This window comes from Manis javanica, chromosome 10, assembly GCF_040802235.1.
Source record: "Manis javanica isolate MJ-LG chromosome 10, MJ_LKY, whole genome shotgun sequence".
In the NCBI taxonomy this organism is placed as follows: Eukaryota; Metazoa; Chordata; class Mammalia; order Pholidota; family Manidae; genus Manis; species Manis javanica.
The window spans coordinates 25,956,109-25,975,185 of NC_133165.1; the positions used below are offsets into that span (position 1 = coordinate 25,956,109).

General features: G+C 58.9%; 1 protein-coding gene across 9 annotated transcripts in view; it reads right to left on the bottom strand.

The window, feature by feature from the left end:
• The window catches only part of MAD1L1 (mitotic arrest deficient 1 like 1), a 418,618-nt gene that overhangs the window by 102,448 nt on the left and 297,093 nt on the right, over positions 1 to 19,077 (bottom strand). For 8 of the 9 annotated variants that reach the window (XM_037008488.2, XM_037008486.2, XM_073214937.1 and 5 more), the window contains one exon: positions 5,014 to 5,204. The exons of the other annotated variant lie outside the window; for it this stretch is intronic. In XM_037008488.2, coding sequence (XP_036864383.1) covers positions 5,014 to 5,204 — 191 coding nt within the window. The remainder of the gene's footprint in view (positions 1 to 5,013; positions 5,205 to 19,077) is intronic. 9 annotated transcript variants of the gene reach the window in all.

The window sequence follows — 19,077 nt, forward strand, 5'->3', positions numbered from 1 at the left end:
TCATGACCTACGGTGACACAGCATGACAGGGAGGAGGAACAGGGCTACGAATACTGTCCTGCCCACACGGAGCGCCTGGAAGCTCTGTCCACCTGCACGGCCCAGTGGGCATCCCCTGCTGCATGTGTGCGGCAGGACAAACCTTTCCAAGAAAACTCTGAAGGCTTTGGGCCTATTTCTCCTCTCGGGAGTAGCTGGGCAGCAGGCCAGGCCCTTGCTGCGATAAGCTGGAGCTGAGTTCCTATTTCTCCTCAGAGTGGCACCCCCAGGGCAGGCGCCCTCCCCCCCAGGCCCATCTCCTGGAGCAGAGCTGTGGGCTGAGCCCAAACCCTCTATTACCCGGAGCACATCTGCAGAGCCGCTCAGCCGGAACAGCACGCCGCTATTTCTAACTCTGTCTTCAGCCCCCTTCTTGCCTGAAAAATCATCTCTGGGAAATAAAATTACCTAAATTGAAGTGGCCAGGCGGCTGCCCTTCACTGTGACCCTTCCCATCCTGATTCAGTCACCACTAAGCCCATCTGTGTGCTGGTGGCCAGGCCGTGACATGGCTGGGAGACTGGTGGGTCCCCAGATCCTGGGCCTTGGGGCTGGTCTCCGAGCCCGTTCAGGACCAGCAGCTCAGCTTGAGCTGAGATCCTCCCTCAGGGCCCCACAAGGGCCTGCTTGCCGGGGAAGCCCTTCTGACCCCAGAAGGCCAGAGTAAAGGGGACTCAAAGAGCATCGGGACAAGCTCATCACAGGGGGCAGACTGAGCCCTCAGAGAGTGGCCTGCCCAAGGTGAGATGACTCCAGGGTGCCCCACACCCCTCCCGGGCCCTCTGTACAGTGCTGGGGGAGATGCTCCCTCTGCCTAGGTCCCTGAAGGTGGCAACAGTCTGGAGGCAAGGTGGGACTAAGGCAGTGGCCACCCGGTCCCTGTGGCCAGCCGGCCACCATCTCCTTTCCTCTTCAGAGCTCCCTGTCCGTGGTGCACCCACAAGTCTTTAGTAGCGTTCTTCACCTGCTAGGCCTTGATTAGGCGGTGGCCGCATGCAGTATGACCCCTCCTGGGCAGAGCCCAGCACTCTCAGGGCCAACGAGCAGGAGGATGGCAGGTGGCTCTGCTGGCAGTCGGTCCTGCCTTCTAGCACTCCCAGCCCTGGGGGTTGGGGGGAAGCCACAAAAGGCCACTTGGCCTGGTTCCTTGGATGGTCCCCCAACCTGCAGGGGTAGAGCTAGGCTCCCTCCCCTTCCTTCTCCTGCCATCCAGTTGCACGCCTTGGAGAATAAGGACACCACGAGTCAGTGGTCTTGTCCAACAGCCACTGTGGCTGGAGAAGGTCAGGCACTTGGGGGAGGGATGTCTGGGCACTGTGCCAGGCATTGGGGGGCTTCCGGGCACTGGGGGAGGGGACTAGGCCTAGGTGCCAGGGATCAGCCCACCTTGTGCCTGGTCCTAGATGTTCTCTGATGTCTAGGGAAGCTGGTGCTGCCGGCCCATTAACACGGAACCTGCTCCTGATTCTCCGAGGGATACAGAAACAGCTCCTGCTTCCCCACTGCAGTCCCTGCTGCTCCCACAGCTGGCAGGGGCCCTGGCTGGTGGGTGGTTGCCACTAAGCCTGGGGAAGAGCAGGAAGGGTCCAGAGGCTCTGAGGTGCTGCCTACACTCAGACAGGGTGACCACAGGAGGATGCAGGACAGGCATCTATGCGCACCCTTGCTGTCCCTACCCTGCTCTTCCCAGGACTTGGCAACACCTCTCCCCCAAGGTTCTGTCCACTTGCCTTTCGGGCCAGGCCCTGGCCAGGAGCTGAGCAGGGTGCCTGTGGCCAGGCAAGATCCTGGCTACTGTGCAGCCTCTGGTCAGCCTCGGTAATTCAAACCTGACAAAGAGGGGCTGACTGTAATGCATGCCGGGGTCTGGGGTGGTGGGGTCTGACTTAGGAGGGACTCACTGCATTGCATTTGGGGTCTCCCACAGGCGGGGGGTAGGCAGGGTCCCCTGGGGCCAGACAGGGTGGTTCCCGCATCCAAGGGACAGCTCATCCAGAGAGCAAAAGCCACCTGTGGAACTAGCCATCGCGGGGGCAGGGCTCCCAGATCTGGGGGAGCACCTGTAACCTGACCCAGGTCTCTTCACTGGGGTGGGACAATCTGACCAGGGGGACCAGAGACAGGCGTCATGTGGGCAAACGTGGGCCCAGATAAGCAGCTTGTGTCTGTTGAGGGTTCACTGCTCAGAGAAAGAGTTCTGACGCGTCCTGAACCCTGGGGGGTACCCCTGTGCCGCTGCTGGTGCTGCTGCATCAGGCACTGTGGCGGGTGCACGTATGGGAGCTCTTTCACTGCCGACCCCTGACCTGCAGACGAAGAGACTGTGGCGCAGCACTCATGCACCAAGTCCAGCCCGTCCCCAGCGTCACCACCTCCACATCCACAATGCCCGCCAACTCCTGAGAATACAGCTTTTTACAACAGGCAAAGTCCTTCTGTTGCTTCACCTGAGCCTCCCGACAGCCCCACAGAGCGTGGGGAATGAGCAGCCTCAGAGCTGGTCGCCATTGGGAGTCACGCATCCAGAGGCGGCAGGCTGCACACACCTCATGCCTCCTGAGCTGCACGGTGTGCTGGGGTGACCTGGGCAGGGCTGGTGACCCAGCAGGGAAGGCGGGGGGAGACCACATGGACATCCACAGACGGCTCATCAATCAGCCTTCCACTGTTGTCCCCCCAGGGGCCAGCTGGCACACCCACTCCTCATAGCCAGGGGCCGGGCCTGCAGCTGATGGCAGGTGGCAAGGACCCCGGGACAGGCAGCTGCAGGTGAACCCGGGAGGGAGCTGAGGGTCAGAGGGCCGGCGGGGGTGTGAAGCAGGATGTACAGGGCCCCCGAGAGCGTCCCCAGGTGGGATGGCACCAGTGTTACTGCATCAACACGCAGCCCAGGCCTGGTGTGAGCCTAGTGTGCTGATGCACTCCTGGGGCGTGAGGGCCTGAGCAGAGCCAGGCCGGGGAGAGCCTGGGGGTCTGATGGTTCCCCCCACCCCTCACTGCCGGCCTCTCTGGGTGGCTGTCCAGAAAAAGAGGAGTGGCTCCCCTGGGCTGTGTGGCTTGTGGCCTCTGCATCACTTGCTCCCCATCCTGGGCCCCGTCCCTGCCCTCCTGGCCTCCAGAGCTTGCAGGGCCACACGGGCTCAAAGGTGAAGGGGAGCTGGTGTTTCCGCCAAACTGTACATGCTGGAGGGCCAGGCAGGGACAGCCCTTGAGGAGCTGGAGGTGGCCCAGGTCATCTGTTCTCAAGGGGACGGGGAGCAGTGCTTGGCAAAGACGAGCCACAGCAGAGCAGGATGAACACTGACCATGGCTGTGTAAACATAACCAACATGCCCATGCCTGTGTGCAGGAAACACTGAAGGGGGGCATCTGCAGGTTGGAAGCAGTGGGTTTCTTGTAAGTGGGATTATAAGCAAATCGTGTTCTTTCGGACTTTCAACAACCCTTACACACTGATGCTTTGGAACGTCCCCCAGGCTTTTGTAAGATCAGCCATGTCAGCTGACCAATACGCAAGAACCTCGTGGAAACTGGGCCTAGTAATCTATAAACGTCGGTGAGCGTTACATTAAATAGCAGCTGATTACGAGAATCGCACATCCCCATTCGCTGAACCTTAAACCCCATGGGGTCACTGCAGCTTGCTGGGCACCTGTCAGTAATCCCAATTCACTCAAGAATGTGTAGAATTATGCAAAAGGGAAGCACATTTCTGACGGTTCACTGACAGAATGCTGTTCCAAGTGTTTGGGTATTATATTTGAAGTCCTAAGGGCTCCAAGGAGTGCAAACTGGAGAATGTGACTTGAGAAGCCAGAAACCTAGAAGAGACTCTGTGCTGTGCCAGGGAGCAGATGTGGGGCTGAGCCAGAGGCCGCCGGGAAGGAGGGAGGCTGAAGGGAGGGGCCCTGGCGGCACAGAGCCAGCCACAAGCCTTCCAAGTGTGGCTTCCTTTAAGGGGGAACCCAAGGGACCACCTCCCTCCGTAAGGGGACACAGGGCCCACAAACCCGGGCCTGGCCAGCCCCTCAGCTGGAAAGCAGCAGGTGGGCATGGGGGCCCATGAGGAAATTCACAACTGCACACAGAACACCTCTGCCCACCGAGCTCTGCATGAGACGTACAGGTCACACTGGCCTTAACTTCTTTACAAAAAGGAAAAAGATTGGTTCCTTGTTTGTACAACAGGCAGAGGCAGCAGACGGCCTGTTCTGCACAGTGGCTTTGCTGCACGGAGGCCTCCCCGCTGGCCCTCAGCACCCCTCCTGAACCGTCGAGCGCCAGACTGGCGCCACAGTGAAAGGGGAGGTCAGGCCGGCGGGTCTCCTGGGCCTCTGGTTCATGCTGCCAGTCTCCTGGCCCCTCCAGTCAGGTGCCGGTCCCACCTGCCACAGGGCCTCCCCAGACCTTAGCTCGCACAAGATTCCACAGGCCCAGGGCCACCCCCGACTCGGACCCGGCCCTGCCCAGCACTACACACTACAACACTTCCTGGAGGCAGTTTGGGGCTAGCACATCAGAGGAGCCCCTGCCCTCCCGTCTGCCTGCAGCTCCAGCCCCAGCCTCTCAAGCAAGCCCGAAAAGTACGCGCTGGAGAGCATGTCCTGTCTGTACACGTCAAGGCCCCTGGCTGGGGCTTCTGGGCCTGCTGGCACCGCCTGGCCCAGCACTGGCCTCTCCTCATTTATGCGGCCCTCTCTTGAGCACCATGGACACCGAAGGCCACCACTTCCCCTGCCAGAGGGCTGGGCCCACGTGGTAGTGGGACTGCAGACGCCTAGCGAGGCCGGCTCGGGGCCTGGCTGGTATGGCTTATGGGAGGCCCAGGGCTGCAGTAAAGCTGGTAGCCGTGGGCCAGCAGAGCCCCTACCGGAGCTATCCTGCCTTCCTGAGGCTGTCTGGCTGAAATGGACCACGCAGGGGGCTCATGACCTGGCCCCCTCCATGCGCTGCAGGCTGTCACGAGGGCCCTACCTTGAAAATGAGGCAGTCAGCCTTGTGTTCGGCGTACATGGACGTCAGCCGGTACTGGCTCTCCGTGGTGACGTCTATCTGGTAGCCTGTGAGTGCGTAGCACACTTTGCGGAACTCCTGGATCTTGGTCTGGAACACCTCCTTGAGCCTTTGGTTTTTTAGCTCAGCACTTTCCACCTGCTTCTTCAGCTCTGAGGGAGGAAGTGGGGGAAGGAGGTGAGTCACTGGCCAGGCCGGAGGCGAAGGGACAGTGCTGGGGTCACCAACCCAGATGCCAGGGTCGGAGGTCACAGACTGAGAGACAAGGAAGAGACAGGGTCCAACCTCGAGCCACATCTGCCCCGGGGTGGGCAGGCCGCACACCATCAAGTCTTGAAGTGTGCGCTTAGATACCAGCATGAAAAGAACCAGCTAACAACAGCCTGACCTTCACGGTAATAATGAGGAAGTTATTCTGTTAAAAACCCTAACTAAAGAAACTGGTGACTCTGAAGGCCAGATACCTTCCCAGCTCTGAAGTCTGGCTCCTTTCAAAAGGGTGGGCTCTTGGTTGGTAGCACAACCACGGCCGCCCCAGGTCAGCAGGTGATGGGTTGAAATGATGGGGGGCTGGACCTGGGCCCTCACTGGCAGACATCAGGCAAGAAGGCCAGGGGGCACTGACTGGGAACCCAGATCCTGGACTGTGGTCCTGGGCCTGCATGCCTCACCTGAGGGCTGATCAGCGCTCCCCTGTCTTTAGCCGAGTCCCTGCTGGGGGCCAGATGTCCACATCCATGGACCAGCATCAATAAGTGGTAATGGGAGGGTGCTTGGGAGCAGAAACTGTTGGAGATTCTCCATCACACTGCCCTGGGGGCTCCCCTGCCTTCCACCCGGTGGTGAGGCCCCTGGGTGTAGACAGGCCCCCTGGGCAGCAGGGTATGGGCAGCCCACCACTGGCCTGCCTGCCAAGGGTTATGGCCAGGCAGGGAGAAGCCAGGGGTGCAAAGCCACATCAGTAGGGTACACAGCTATCCTGCGAGCCCTTCACCCAAGGTGCCTTCCACATAATCAGGCTCCATTTCCTGTGCATCAGTAAGGCTGGCTCTGCTTGAGGACATGCAGCCGTCTGCTGCCTCCAGGGCCTGGGGTTACCCTGGGAGGGGGGGACCCCAGCCAGCCAGGGTTTGTGAGTCCCAGGAACCCCCACCCACAACCACCACCACGGTGACAAGGACGGTGGTCCCCCTCCTCATGGTGTATCCTGTGCCAGTGTGGACGCCGTGTGCAGGCCTGGGGCCCACTAGCTCCCTGCTGGAGCTGAGGACAGGCAGCACAAAGTCGGCCAGGTTGACATGAGCAGATGCAGCCAGGAGGTGAGAGGGACAGGGAGCCTGCATGTGGACAGAAACCTCCCCCAACCCTCCCAGCAGGCATGCAGATGCCTTCAGAGGCTGCTGCAAGGCTCAAGCTAGATCCTGGGGCTGGGCCCATGCTTACTGATGGCAGGAGCTAGCCAGCTACATGAGGGGGCCAAAGCGCCTTGCAGCCACTACATGGCTGTGAGGTGGGTACAGGTTCTCTCCCCATTTCACAAAGGGACACACGAGATTGACCGCTGGCTGCAGATACACGGCAGAGGGAAGGCCATCCACTCCACACCAAACTCCCCACCACCTCACTGCCTCTCACAAGCTCTGGAACGCTGAGCACACATTCTGGATTTTGTCTATACTGTCTGCAGCTCTGCGGGCAGCCTGTGACTGTCTATGATCCGGTTCTGAACAAGGAATCCTGATGCCAGGCCACAACTCCTTCCCAGCTTTCCACAGCACACAGAGGGACCAAACTCAGTGCCTGTGTACCCAGACACGTCCATCTGGCCAGGCGCCTGCTCCTGCCATCACCTAGCTCCGAGGGCCTGGAGGACACTGTCACTCTGGAACTGAGAGCCTCTCCACTGAGGCCACAATGCGGAGACCTTGATTAATTGAGTAATCAGACTATGAAACCAAAGGGTAATTGGCAGCTCTGACCCCAGTGCTCCTCCCTGCATCCGTCAGCAGGTGCAAAGCCTACCCTAGAAGGAATGACGCACGGACTGAGCTTCTGCAGTGGTATCTCATCCCTGCCAGGGATAGCGCTGCCTTTGACAGACCTCGGAAGTCCAGGGGTAAGGATCACATTTTGGTAATGAATGCAGCCTGACCTCGGAGAAGGAAACAGCCTCTCTGCCTAGAGGTGATACTACAATGCTGCCTGTTACCCAGTTCATGGGGTCTGCAAGCACCTGAGGGTTCAGGTCAGTGAGTGAGGTGAGACGCGTTACCTGCCAGGCCTCACCTGGTGGGTCACGAGGCATGTCTCTCAGCTGGACCCCGGCCAGCACAGCTCAGCGGGGAGACCGTGGGTGCTGCTCGGACTCTGCGCACAGCAGTGTTCTGACCTCCTGCCCAGCCTCATGGTTCAGTCACTTACATAAACATGAATGAATAATTCACACAATGGTTTGGATTAAATAAGTAAAAGATGGGCCTTCTGCCTTGGAAATGCCACTGCTCATGTAGCCTCTTCCCTGAGTGAGCTGAGGCTTCCTCTGGTGGGGCTGGTGGCAGGGGCATGTGAGCTCACTAGATGCTCCTCTGGAGCCCCAGAGGCCAAGGACCAGAGACCCCCGGGGTCTGTGGTGACCCTGCTCTGAACCCGCCTGCAGGCAGTAATAGCTGCACCACCAGGGCCTGGCAGCCGCTCTCAGGCCTGACCTGCCGGGGATGACCATCTGCAGGCAGAGAGCCCAGCAGAGCAAGCTGGGGACCCTGCCAGGTCTGCTGAGTGCTCTGTAGAGCCTCTGGGCCGGCCACCCCAGGCTTCACCCTGCCTGTGCACAGCCAGGGCCTCAGCCCTGGGCCAGGTCCACACAGTGGCAAACACTGCTGAGCCCATGTCCCTGGCTGGGACTTGCAATCGGTCCTCTCTTGTCTTTCCTGCGCTTTGACTCTGGCCCCCACCATGCCAGCCGGGGAGGCTGCCCACAACTGTCTTCCCTTGCCACGCCAACACCCTCCTCTCACCCATGCCACCTTGCCCCAGAAACCCTGGGCCATCCTCCTTCTCCAGCCCTTTGCAAGGGCTCTGTGCAGGGACAGGGGACAGGAAGGGATGCCGGGGAGATGGCCAGGACCCAGATATGGGGGGGTGGGCGGAGGCTGGGTCCTCTGAGCAGCGCTATCTGCTCCAGCCCAGCAAATGGGCCAGCCCAGACCCACTGGCTGCCTCCAGCCACATCCCCAGGGCCACATGATGCTCTGATCTCCAGCCCCCTCCACCACCCATCTCCAACACCTGGCTCCTCCTGGAATTGCAGAAAGCAGCTGTGTGAGCTCTGTGTGAAGGACACAGAACAAAAATAAACCACATGCTATTATATAAAGGCTGGCGGGAGAAGAGACGTCAGGATGAAGGAGCGTGTATGGGTACATCTCTCTGGAGATCCAGTTCACAGCCTAAAATCTGGAGAATGAGGTGGGGAGAGCAAGCAAAAGGCAGGTGCGCAGAGGCAGGGGAAGTCCACGCAGCTGCACCGGCCAGCAGAGCACGGCTGTGCCCGTGAGCATGCAGGCTCTGCCATGGCTGACCCATGCCCTGGGACGGTCCAGGCCTCTGGGAGCCGCCAGCACCCAGCACTTCCCTCTGGATGCCCTTCCTGGGGGGTGCCGAGAAGCACAAGCAAACAAGACAGCAGCAGAAACACTCTTAAAGATGTGAACGGCTCTTGGAGGGAGGCCCCAGGGGCCTGTGAGCCTCCTTTCCTGCGCCTGCTCTGTGCCTACACATGAGCCAGGGCCACATGGCCTCTGGGCACGGGGTGCTGCCCTGCCGGAGACCCTAACGGGGCCTGACCCTGCATTCTGTGGGACAGACACAGCTCCAGCACCCCGATGCACTTGGGGTGCCGCGGCCTCTGCCTGTTCCCTGGGGGCAGGCTGAGTCCAGAAGGGCTCAGCAGCAGAGCTGCCTGCCACCCACTGGGGACCCAGCCATCCTGGGGGAAGCCAGCCTCTTCACAGAGGAGGCAGCTAGCGTTGGAGGGTGGGCCCCACAGAGGGCAGAGCTGGGACCAGGATGTGGGTTGCAGGACCCCAAGATCTCCCCCGGGGCCACTGAGCTCTGAGTGGCCTTGCCCTGGGCCCTCTGTTCCTGGGGTTCCTGCTCCTCTTCTGTCCTGTGTGAGGGCCCAGGTTGTCTGCACAGAACTCTCAGCTCCTAAGGGAAGATGTGGTCAGAAGAAAGTCTCCTGTGACCGCCAGGCCTCTGCTGAGTGACCTGGCCCACCACCTCTCCAGTTTACTTGCACGGCTTTACTTTATGCCTGGGAGGCACTGCTGTCCTGCCTGTCTCAGGGCCTTTGAACACACCTGGAGGAGCCTCTGCCCTGAGCTCACTTACCCATGCTGACCTCAAAGTCGCTTCCCTGAACAGAGGCGGTCACTGCCCTATATTCCCAGCAGGCACTGCACTTCCTGCACAGCGTTTATCATCACACAACAGGGTATTTAAAAGAATTCTTTGGTCAATGCTTACTTCCCTCACAAGAGCGTACACTGAGTGGAGGTGAGGACAAGGCCTCTGTCACATTGTGTCTCCAGTGCATGTCAACAACCAAGCACAGAAACTGCAACTGCCATTTCTCTGTGACCCTAAACCACACCCGCCAGCAGAGCTGTGAACACAGTTTAAACAAAGTAAACACCCATGCGGGGGGTCTCCCTGCAGACGGCAAGTGGAACGTGTGTTCATCCTGCTGCCTCCTGGAACACAGTGAGATGGAGGAGAGGCAGCAGCAGATGATGGGCAGGCAAAATTTCAGAAGATGGACGGCAGCCGGCAGAGGAAGCTGACTCGGCAGAGCTGGTGCTGAGGCTGCAGCAGCACAGCGGTGGCCGCGGCTGGGGGCCCAGGAGGCAGGGGCATGGGTGGGGCGGCTCCAGTGGTGTCCACGGGCAGTCCCGCTCCTCCCAGATCCCAGGCGGCAGCTCTTGCTGAAGAGCATGGGGCCGTGGTTCTCATGCACAACAGACCAGTCCCAGAGGTCCAGCCCCAGCACTGAGGCCCAGGAATTGCCGGCCAACCGCCCCACCCAGAGAATGGCCACGTGGGGGCCTTGCTGGCTCCTATGTGGAGACACAGGGGAGGCCCACCGGGCACTAGAGCACTCCTCCTGTGGACAGAGTTAAGAGCATGTTGAGAAAAAGCAACTTGGAGAAGACGGCATAAAAGGATCAGCAGCGAGAACTCCTGAGCGGCAGGCAAGGAGACGGCCTGCGCAGCCTGGCAGGGGGCTCCCAGTGCTGAACCCGTCACAGACATCCCAGCAGAGCTGGCAGACGGCATGCTGCCTCCCAGGAAGTACCCCGTTCAAATGAATCAGGGATGGATATAGTAAAACAAGAGATTTTGCCCAATATCAACTAATGGATTTTACATAAAGAGATGACAGAACATGGGAAGGGGGAAGTTACTGTGGAGTCACACAGGACAGACACCCAGAAGTAAAGGACAGGTCTCTCTAGCACCACAGATAAAGAGAAAAAGCTAAAATCTTTAGGGGAAAATTCCTGGGATCCCCAAAGCTCTGGGTATCCAGGCAGGCATCTGATTCTCAGGGACACCACCCACTGCAGGTCACAGGACTGCCCGGCGGAGGGCCCCACCACGCTCCCACCTGGAAGGCTGCCCTTGGTCAGCACCCATCAGAGTGAGAGCAGACAAGGGCTGTTCCCACACACGCAGGGCCTGGAGACAAGCCCCTTCTCCTTCTCAGCTCCTGAAAGATGTGCCCTGGATGCAGTCAAAGACCAGATCAGGAAATGGGACCCAGCTTCAGGAGGCGCAGAGCCACCCTGGGAAGGCAGGTGAAGTGAGTGCTGGGTGGGTGGCTGAGGGTGCAGGCAGACGCAGGTCCGCAGGGGGGCAGGCATGGGGTGGGGGACACAGCCAGGGAAAGAAAGCGATCCCAGCACTGACGAGGGCCTGCTGCCTCTCGAAGCTCCGCAAAAGTGGCAGCCACTCCACCAGAGGGTTGAAGAGCAACCAGGCACGCCGGATGGAGAACAAGGATGCAGGAGGAGGAGCGCAGCGGGTGTGGGACTGAACAGCCCCAACCGATGGGAAACACAGCCGCAAACCCTGACAGCTGCAGACACGGGGCGTCATGGGGTGCGAGCACCCAGCACAGGTCAAGCCGAAGCTGAGGCACAGCCAGAGAGGAGTGGGTGCAGGAAGGCAGGCAGCGCGCGCCCACAATCCCATGGCACCAGAAGGCAGAAGGCTGGCCCGTGCCGCAAACCGGAGAACGCCTGCCTCAGCGCAGGCCATCCGGAAACGCTCCCGGGCACATCCTCATCCTTACGAGCATGTGCTGACCACAGAGCTCCAAGGGGCTTCAACTCAAGATGACGGGGTCAGAGCCCAGGCAGAGGGGGCACTGGCACCTCCAAAAGCAGCTGGTGCTGAGACTGGACCCCAGGAACGGCCCCTCCCCCACAGCAGACAGAGGTCAGGGAGGGGAGCTGAGGGGAGGCCTGCCCAGGCTCTGGAGGGGGTCCCTGGCAGCCGACGGGGGTGGGCCCAGGTCAGCTCCTGGGGCAGTTGTTAAAGATTCCCTTTGGGGACTCAGGCCAGAGTCATTTTTCTTTCTGAAAACTGAATAAAAAACACTTAGCTGGTACTAAAACTTTTAGGACTTGAAAACCACCAAAAATGACTGGTATTTCACCATCAGAAAAAGCCCTGTGAGCCCAGGCTGACGGGGGGGCAGCTGTTCCCAAGCCAGGTCCGTGGCAGGGACACCAGCGGGGGTGGCGCAGGAAGCCTGAGATGGGCCAGCCACGAGCCACAGGGGAGTCCAGGGCATCGGGGCAGGGGTGTCGCAGGGGCAGGGGTGCCACTGCGGCCCCAGCGTTGCCTAGGCCTGCTGGCGGTAGGCATCCTCTGCCCCTGGCCCCACCCGGCTCAGGTGCCCTACACTCAGGAGGGATCCTCGGGGCAGAGAGCTGGGCATGCCTCTACCCAGAGGCAGGCTCGCCCACCTCTCCGCCACTTGCCGCGCTGGTTCCATGGGTTTCCTCAGCATGGCCATGAGGTGGGAGAGGGCCTGGCTCCATGATGGGGTCAGGCTCAGAAGGGGGTGCACTGGTTCTCACGGTGGCTGTTTGCTCCCAAAGGGAGCTGTCTCTGCTGGCACTGAGCAGTGGTGACACGGCTGGATCTGAGCATCAAAGCTGAGGCGCTGCAGGCCCCTGGGGTCAGGGGAGGCCACACAGCTGAGGGGTGCTCCCCCAGGGTGGTGGCGGCTGACAGCCCACCGACAGCTGCCCCCTGGGACCTCTCGGCCCCCAGGCCCCGCGTCTTCCTCAGGTTGGGGAGGGCAAACCCAGAGCCAAACTGGCCACTGGATGCGGGGATGAGCAAGTGGCAGGGCCAATGCCCGCACTCTGCTGAGCTTTGTTTCTGAATAGGCCCTGGAAGCGCTGTGGGCTAGGGTCAAGGTCCTCAGCTGGTCTGACCCCTGGGTCAGAGGTGCTGGCAATGGAGCCCAGGGAAGCATGTGCTCGGTGAACAGGTCTGGAGGGAAGACATATTGTGGGTGCGGCGGCTGCACAGGTGGGAGCCCGGGCCTCATGGAGCACACGGGAGCAACTGTGGGGTGGGACATCGGGTCTGGAGATAGGAGAGGGCAAACATGGTCCCACAGTTTGGTTGCTTGGTTAGTGCCCCGCCTCTGCGAGGGGCATATCCCTGGCACGGCTGAGTATTGGGCTTTGCCGAGGCCAGGAAACAAAATCACGCTCATGTAGACAGGAAGTCCACACAAGGGTGGAGCTGCCAGCATCCTCATCCGCACGCTTCCATGTGTGAGCCCCAGCTGCAGAGCTCGGCTGGGCTCCCAGTGCCCCACAGGAAGGGCTCCAAGCCTCCTGGCAAGCGGTGAGACCCCCTGGCTCTGCTCAGGCCCAAAGCTGGGCCATTTCCAGGGTTGAATTATTCGTATCTAGTAACTTCTAAACTATTTCAGTTTTACATTTTAAAATATTTAATAATTAAGCATCAAATATTTATGTGATTTTATTAGCACCAGTGGGAGCCAGCTCTGCAAAGCGGGGACTGTAGGTCTGCATCCATGGGCCAGTGGCAGAGGGAGATGAGCCCTTGACTGGACCGAGGCCCTCGGCAGGCCTTCCGTGGGACACCACATGTGTTAGAGCAGGGCTACTGCCTGCCCTGGTACCTGCATCCTGCCCGCTGCTCTCGGAGGCTGCCTGCCTAACCCAGATCCAAGTGCCAGGAGAGGAGCATGGTTGTCAGCATGTGCAGGGGGCACTTGGCTGGTCTGCAGATCTGTGGGCCGCACCAGCCAGGCAGCATAAGGGCACTGGCCTCCTTGCACAACAGGCAGGGTGGGAGGCCTTCCCAAGGGGCGTGCGGAGTGCCACTGTCCACAGCTGCTGGATTCTGTGACAGGCGGACAGGAGCCTCCCGCCCATCAGCCGCAGCCCTCTGCCACCCAAGCTGGTGGCTTTGCTTGGGGGGCCTGGAGCCAGGGGGCCCCAGCAACCAGGGCTCTCCATTCTGAGCCTATAGTCCCCTGCTGGGCCCGAAATTGCATGTTTTACATGATAGAGAGAGAGAGAGAGGGAGAGGGAGAGAGGGAGAGAGAGAGACACTCGCCCTGGAATTACATGGAGATGAGCAGCCTGCACCCACCACCAGGCTGCCTGGCAGACACTGCCTTGGGTAAGCACAGTGCTGGCTTTCAAATGGGGCATCTCTGTGTGATTAACGGCTCACTTTGGCAAGCAGCCTGTCACCTTGCACAAAAATGATCTGAAAAGACACCAGCAATTACAGCCCACCAGATTATGGGGTGGGCAAGTCCCGGTGACAGGCAGGCGCTGATGTGGCATCATATTCTCAGGAAACCTCCCTCCCTGCACCGAGAGCAGAGAGCAGTTGAAGCCTCAGGGGATGGCCGTCCCCAAGCTACCCAGGCGCCAGGCGCCCACCCGCTGGCTCTTCAGGCCTGGAGGACCTGCAGAGCCTGGTGGGAGGTCTCCACCTGCCCCTCGTCTGGCCTTTGGAGTGGCCCCGGCGGGAACACCCACCTGATGGATGCGGGATAGACCCAGAGGAGGTCGGCGCTCTGCTCAGCATCACCCAGCCTGGTGATGGAGAAGCTGGAATTCGGCCAGGCCACCAGGGTGGGGTGGGTCCCCCGGAGGCCATGGGCAGGGCCGCACGACTGGAGGAGTCATTCCTGAGTGCCAGGTGCTGCCTGGCTCAGGAGGGCCGGCCTTGGTGGGACGTTGGGGCCTTCCTGACCATGCCACCCACAGGTGCCCCTCCGGGTATCTTCACAGAAGCCACTGGGCCCTGACCCTATTGTATTTACTTATCTGTTCGGTTGTTTACCACCCATTTCTTCCAAACGAAGCACCCTCCCCATGAGGGTGGGGACCTTGGCTGTAGTGCTCATGGGGCCCAGGCAGTGGGACCCAGGAAATGCACACCCACTGAACCCGGAACTCACGTCATGTGCACTGGCTCATCTCAAGCTTTAGATCCACCTGCCAAGTATCACCACATTCATCTCCAGGGGCAGGGAACCGAGGACAGTCAGAAGCAAAGTGCCTCGGGCATGCACTCATGCACACGCACGCACGCAGACAGTCATAGGCAATGCTCACATACATCACAAGCATGCACACGCTCACACCCACCCACCAGAGGTAGAACCATTCAGGACAGAGCAGCACCCAGTAGCTACGTGACATGACAAACCCCAGACATGGACCGACAACACTGCTGAACTCCTTTGAGCAACTCCCTGCATGTGTGCCCCGGCAGATGGCCCACAGGGGCTGCTGGGTGGGATGGCGTGGGAGCCCTGCTCAGGTACGCCGGCAGCTGCATGGCCACCCCGAGGGGCGTCTGCGCAAGCCTGTGGCTCTCTGTCCACTCTGCGTGCCGATGTGTCAGTGATTTCTGATGGCGGCTCATGGAGACCGATTCCCCAGAAGGCAGGCTCTCTCAGGAGAGGGAAGCCTTTTCAGAGCTCATCTTTTATTGACTGAGTCATTTTTGAGTCAATCTGTCTGCTTTCAGGAAGACAAGATTTTAAATCTTCTCTCTCTGCCTCCTTTGGAGCGTGGCAATCCCTGAAAGCCTGCTACCGCAGCCAGGCCTCAGATCTGACATGTGATGACTGCTTTAGGTAGTGGGAGATCAAGGAGGAGGACCCCAGAATCGGTTCCGTGGCTGAGCAGCTCAAAGAGAAAAGGCTTGAAAGGAGGCCAGGCTGAGGGGTGGCAGACAGGCAGCAAGCCAGCCCTCCAGGGACAGGGAGGCGGCCCTAAGGGACTCCGAGGGACAAGGACGAGGCCTTCAAGGCAGAGCCAGGCCTCGGGAAAACCCGCCGGAGACACCTGTGTGCAAGCGGCTTGGCTCTGCCTGTCAGAAGGGATGCAGCAGGTGCACACATGCAGGACCGGGTGGGGAGGCAGCGGCCTGCGGGTGGCCTCTCTGCGGGGGGAGGAACTCCCCGTCAAGGCCCCTGGTGTTCCGGGCAACTTGGGGACCAGTGTCCTTGGGCCACGTGCCAGAGCCACACCACTAGCTACAGCACATACGACTCCACCTCACCATTCACAGCGGTGCAGCGTGGCCAGCAGTGCCGGCTCTGACAGCCTCTGCCAACACGGGGCAGAGGCTCAGACAGGCGAAGGCTTTGTCTGAGGACATACAGGACAAGGCGGCGGAGCCAGGCCTGGAACCCGGCTCGGCTGAATTCTGCCATGTGGAGCAGAGTGTGACTCCCCTGGACAAGCAATGATGAGCACGGCATGGCCCCATCATTGGGGTTCAGAGGACAAGGTCACCGGTGTGGCGGCCCTGTCCTGCCCCCATTCTGCCCCGGGAAGCCCTTCTCCTGCCAGCCTTTGCTGAGCTGTACTATCCAGCAGCCTACTGTGACCTACAGCATGTCACTCCCCACCCCTGCAGACACCATGGCAGGGCAGGAAGGGGCCAGGGCATGGCAGGGTGAGAGCAGGGTACGTACAGGGTGAGAGCAGGGCAGGGCCGGGCAGGGTGAAGGCAGGGCAGGAGAGAAGCAGCCAGGGTGTCCCTCCCATAACTGTTGGGGCTTTCAGGGCTCCCCTGGTGCCTGCCTCCCCCTCAGGCTGGCCTCTGTGCCCTGGCCCGCCCACCTCCATCCAGGGCTGGGAGTCCTGCTATGCCCGTGGACACGGGCTCTGCCTGATCCTACTTGTCCAGTCCTGACTGTCGGTCAGAGAGGAAATCAGTATTCCAGTGGATGGAGGGGCAACCAAGACAGGCCATAACCCAGAACTATTTCCTCATTTGGCAAAAGAACTTTGCAAATGTAAGGCAGCTGAAATCACGCAGGTGAGCCCTACATGATCACCAGGGTCCCAGTCAGGGGAGGGGGTAGGTTAGTGGAGGATGAGGCAGGTCCCCAAGCCCAGGAGCGCAGCTGCCTCTATGCACCTCTAGATGCTGAAATGACAATGAAACAGAATAATACTGAAAAAAAAAAAACAATGAAAAGCTGGGGCTCTGAAAGATTGATGAAATGGGTGTGTCTCCAGCAAGTGACAAAGAGAAAAAGGGCCAAGGCACTAATTGCCAAAGCAGAGAAGGAACGGGGGTCCCACACAGACTCAATGGAGATTATAAAATGATAAAGAGGTTCGTCAATGCCATAACTGTGACAAGTTAGACCAATTCCTCAAACAAAACACAAACCACCAAAATTCACCAGAGAAAAAATAGCCCGATATTCCTATTGTCTTAGTCAGTCTCGGTTGCTGTAACAATCCCACAGCTAGGGTGGCTTACAAACAACAGACATTTCTCTCTCACAGTTCTGAAAGCTGGAAGTCCAAGATTGAGGTGTCAGAAGACTCCGTGTCTGGTAAGAGCCCGATTCTCAGTCCTGGAGAGGGTGTCTTCTTGCTGTGTCCCCCACAGGCAGAAGGGGTAAGTGAGCTCTCCGGGGTGTCTGGCATGAGGGCATGGATCCTCCCAAAGGCCCCACCTCCAAGTGCCATCACTCCGGAGACTAGCGGCTGGGCGGGGTGGCTGGAGGGGGGATGGGGGAACACACACACACACACACACACACACACACACACACACACACACACACATTCAGTCCATTCCTCTTGTAAATATTAAGAACCTTCCACAACCCAAATCTACAGGCACAGATGGCATCACAGAGAATTCTACAAACCACTGAAAGAAAAAACAACACCAATTCTATGCAATCTACTCCAGGAAACAGAAGAGGAAGGTATGCTTTCCAGCTCATTCCATCCACTGTGCGGACACCAACATCAGACAAGGACAGAGCAGAAAGCTGTAGACCAGCACAGCCAAAGACACAAGAATCACTGACAAAGGGTTGGCAAGTTGAAGCCGGCAACATTACATATACAAAGAATATACCACAACCAAGGGGAACTTAGTCCAGAAATGCAAGGCGAGCTCGATACTGAAAAACTGCACAGGCATCAGTGCCACACTGACGGTGTAAGGAAGAGCAGCGTCTGACTGCATCAATCGATGCACAACTATTTGATGGCATTCAACAGCCAACACAGAGAACACTCTCGGCAAACTAAGACTGGACGGGCACCGGGTGAAGGGCACCTACTAATCACCCACACTGGTGTCACACTGAGCCACAGAGCACTGCCCCCCAAGATCAGGCATGTGGCTGGGTGCCCCCCCCCTCCACCCGGCACCGTACTAAAGTCCTCACCGGGGCCGCAAGACAAGAACATGGAATTCAAGGCACCCAGGTTATAAAGGAATCGATAAAACCATCCCCCCTCACGATGACAAACTGCAAAGAGTGAGTTAACAAAACCCTTCTAGAATGAACAAGTGAGGAGTCCAGCAAGGTTGCAGGATCCAAAACCAACACAAAGCCAGTCATATTTACATACATAAGAAAGAACAAACAGAAACAATGGTAGTGAACACTTAAAACACCCCCCGCCCCCAGCAGCAGTGAAGTACCGAAGTGTAATTCTAACGGGACATGCAGTGGGTGTGTGCACTGACACTCACGAAATGCTGATGGGAGAAATCAAAGACCAGCTGAATGAGTGGAGGAGAGCCCTAGACTCAGCACATTAAAGACAGGATTCTCCCCAAACTGGCCTATAGATTTAAAGAAGTCCCATAAAAACCTCAGCAGAATTTCTGCGGATACAGACAAGCCAGTGTGAAAGGTATATGGAAAGACAGCAGGGCTAGACTTGCCCACACGACCTTGAGAAAGTGCCAGAGGTCGGCGGACCTGTGCTGCTGACTTTAAGACTCACCACCAGGTTGCGGTCACCAGGATGGCGAGGTCCTGGTGACGCCCAGGCACGTAGCCGGCAGACAGAGGAGCAGAAGGAGAGCCCATCCCACAGGCCGCCAGACGGATGGGGGGGAAGGGCGGGGGTCACGCAATGGAGGCACGGCGCTCTCCTCAGCAAACGACAGGAACACACCAGGTGCCTTGGCCTAAAGTGCACGTGGCAAAAATCAACTCAAAATGGATCCCAGATTTACATGTAAAATGAAAAAACTTTTGGTAGAAAACTGAAACATCTACCAGTGCCCTGACCTTGGGTTAGGTGGAGTTCTTAGGTGTGACTTCTAAGAAAAGACAGACCACCAGGGAGCATCCGCTCTGAGAAAGATGATGTAAGAAATGCAGTACAAAGAGCACAGTCCTGTCCAAAAACGGGCAGAAACTGGAACAGAGAGTCACCCGAGAGAATGTAGGGAGGCCAAGTGCCACAAAAGGCGCCCATTTTCAGACACCAGGGACGTGCGAGTGGAAACGTGGCACTCCTCACGGGATGCTCACAGGCCAGGGCTAAAGGGGTTCACAGCCCTCTGGACAGCATGCGGTTCTCACGAGCTCATCCGCACACCAGGTCCACTGGCAGGCCCTGCTGCCCTGAGCAAGCGCGCCCTGCCCCGTGAGAGCGGCCGCCTCTC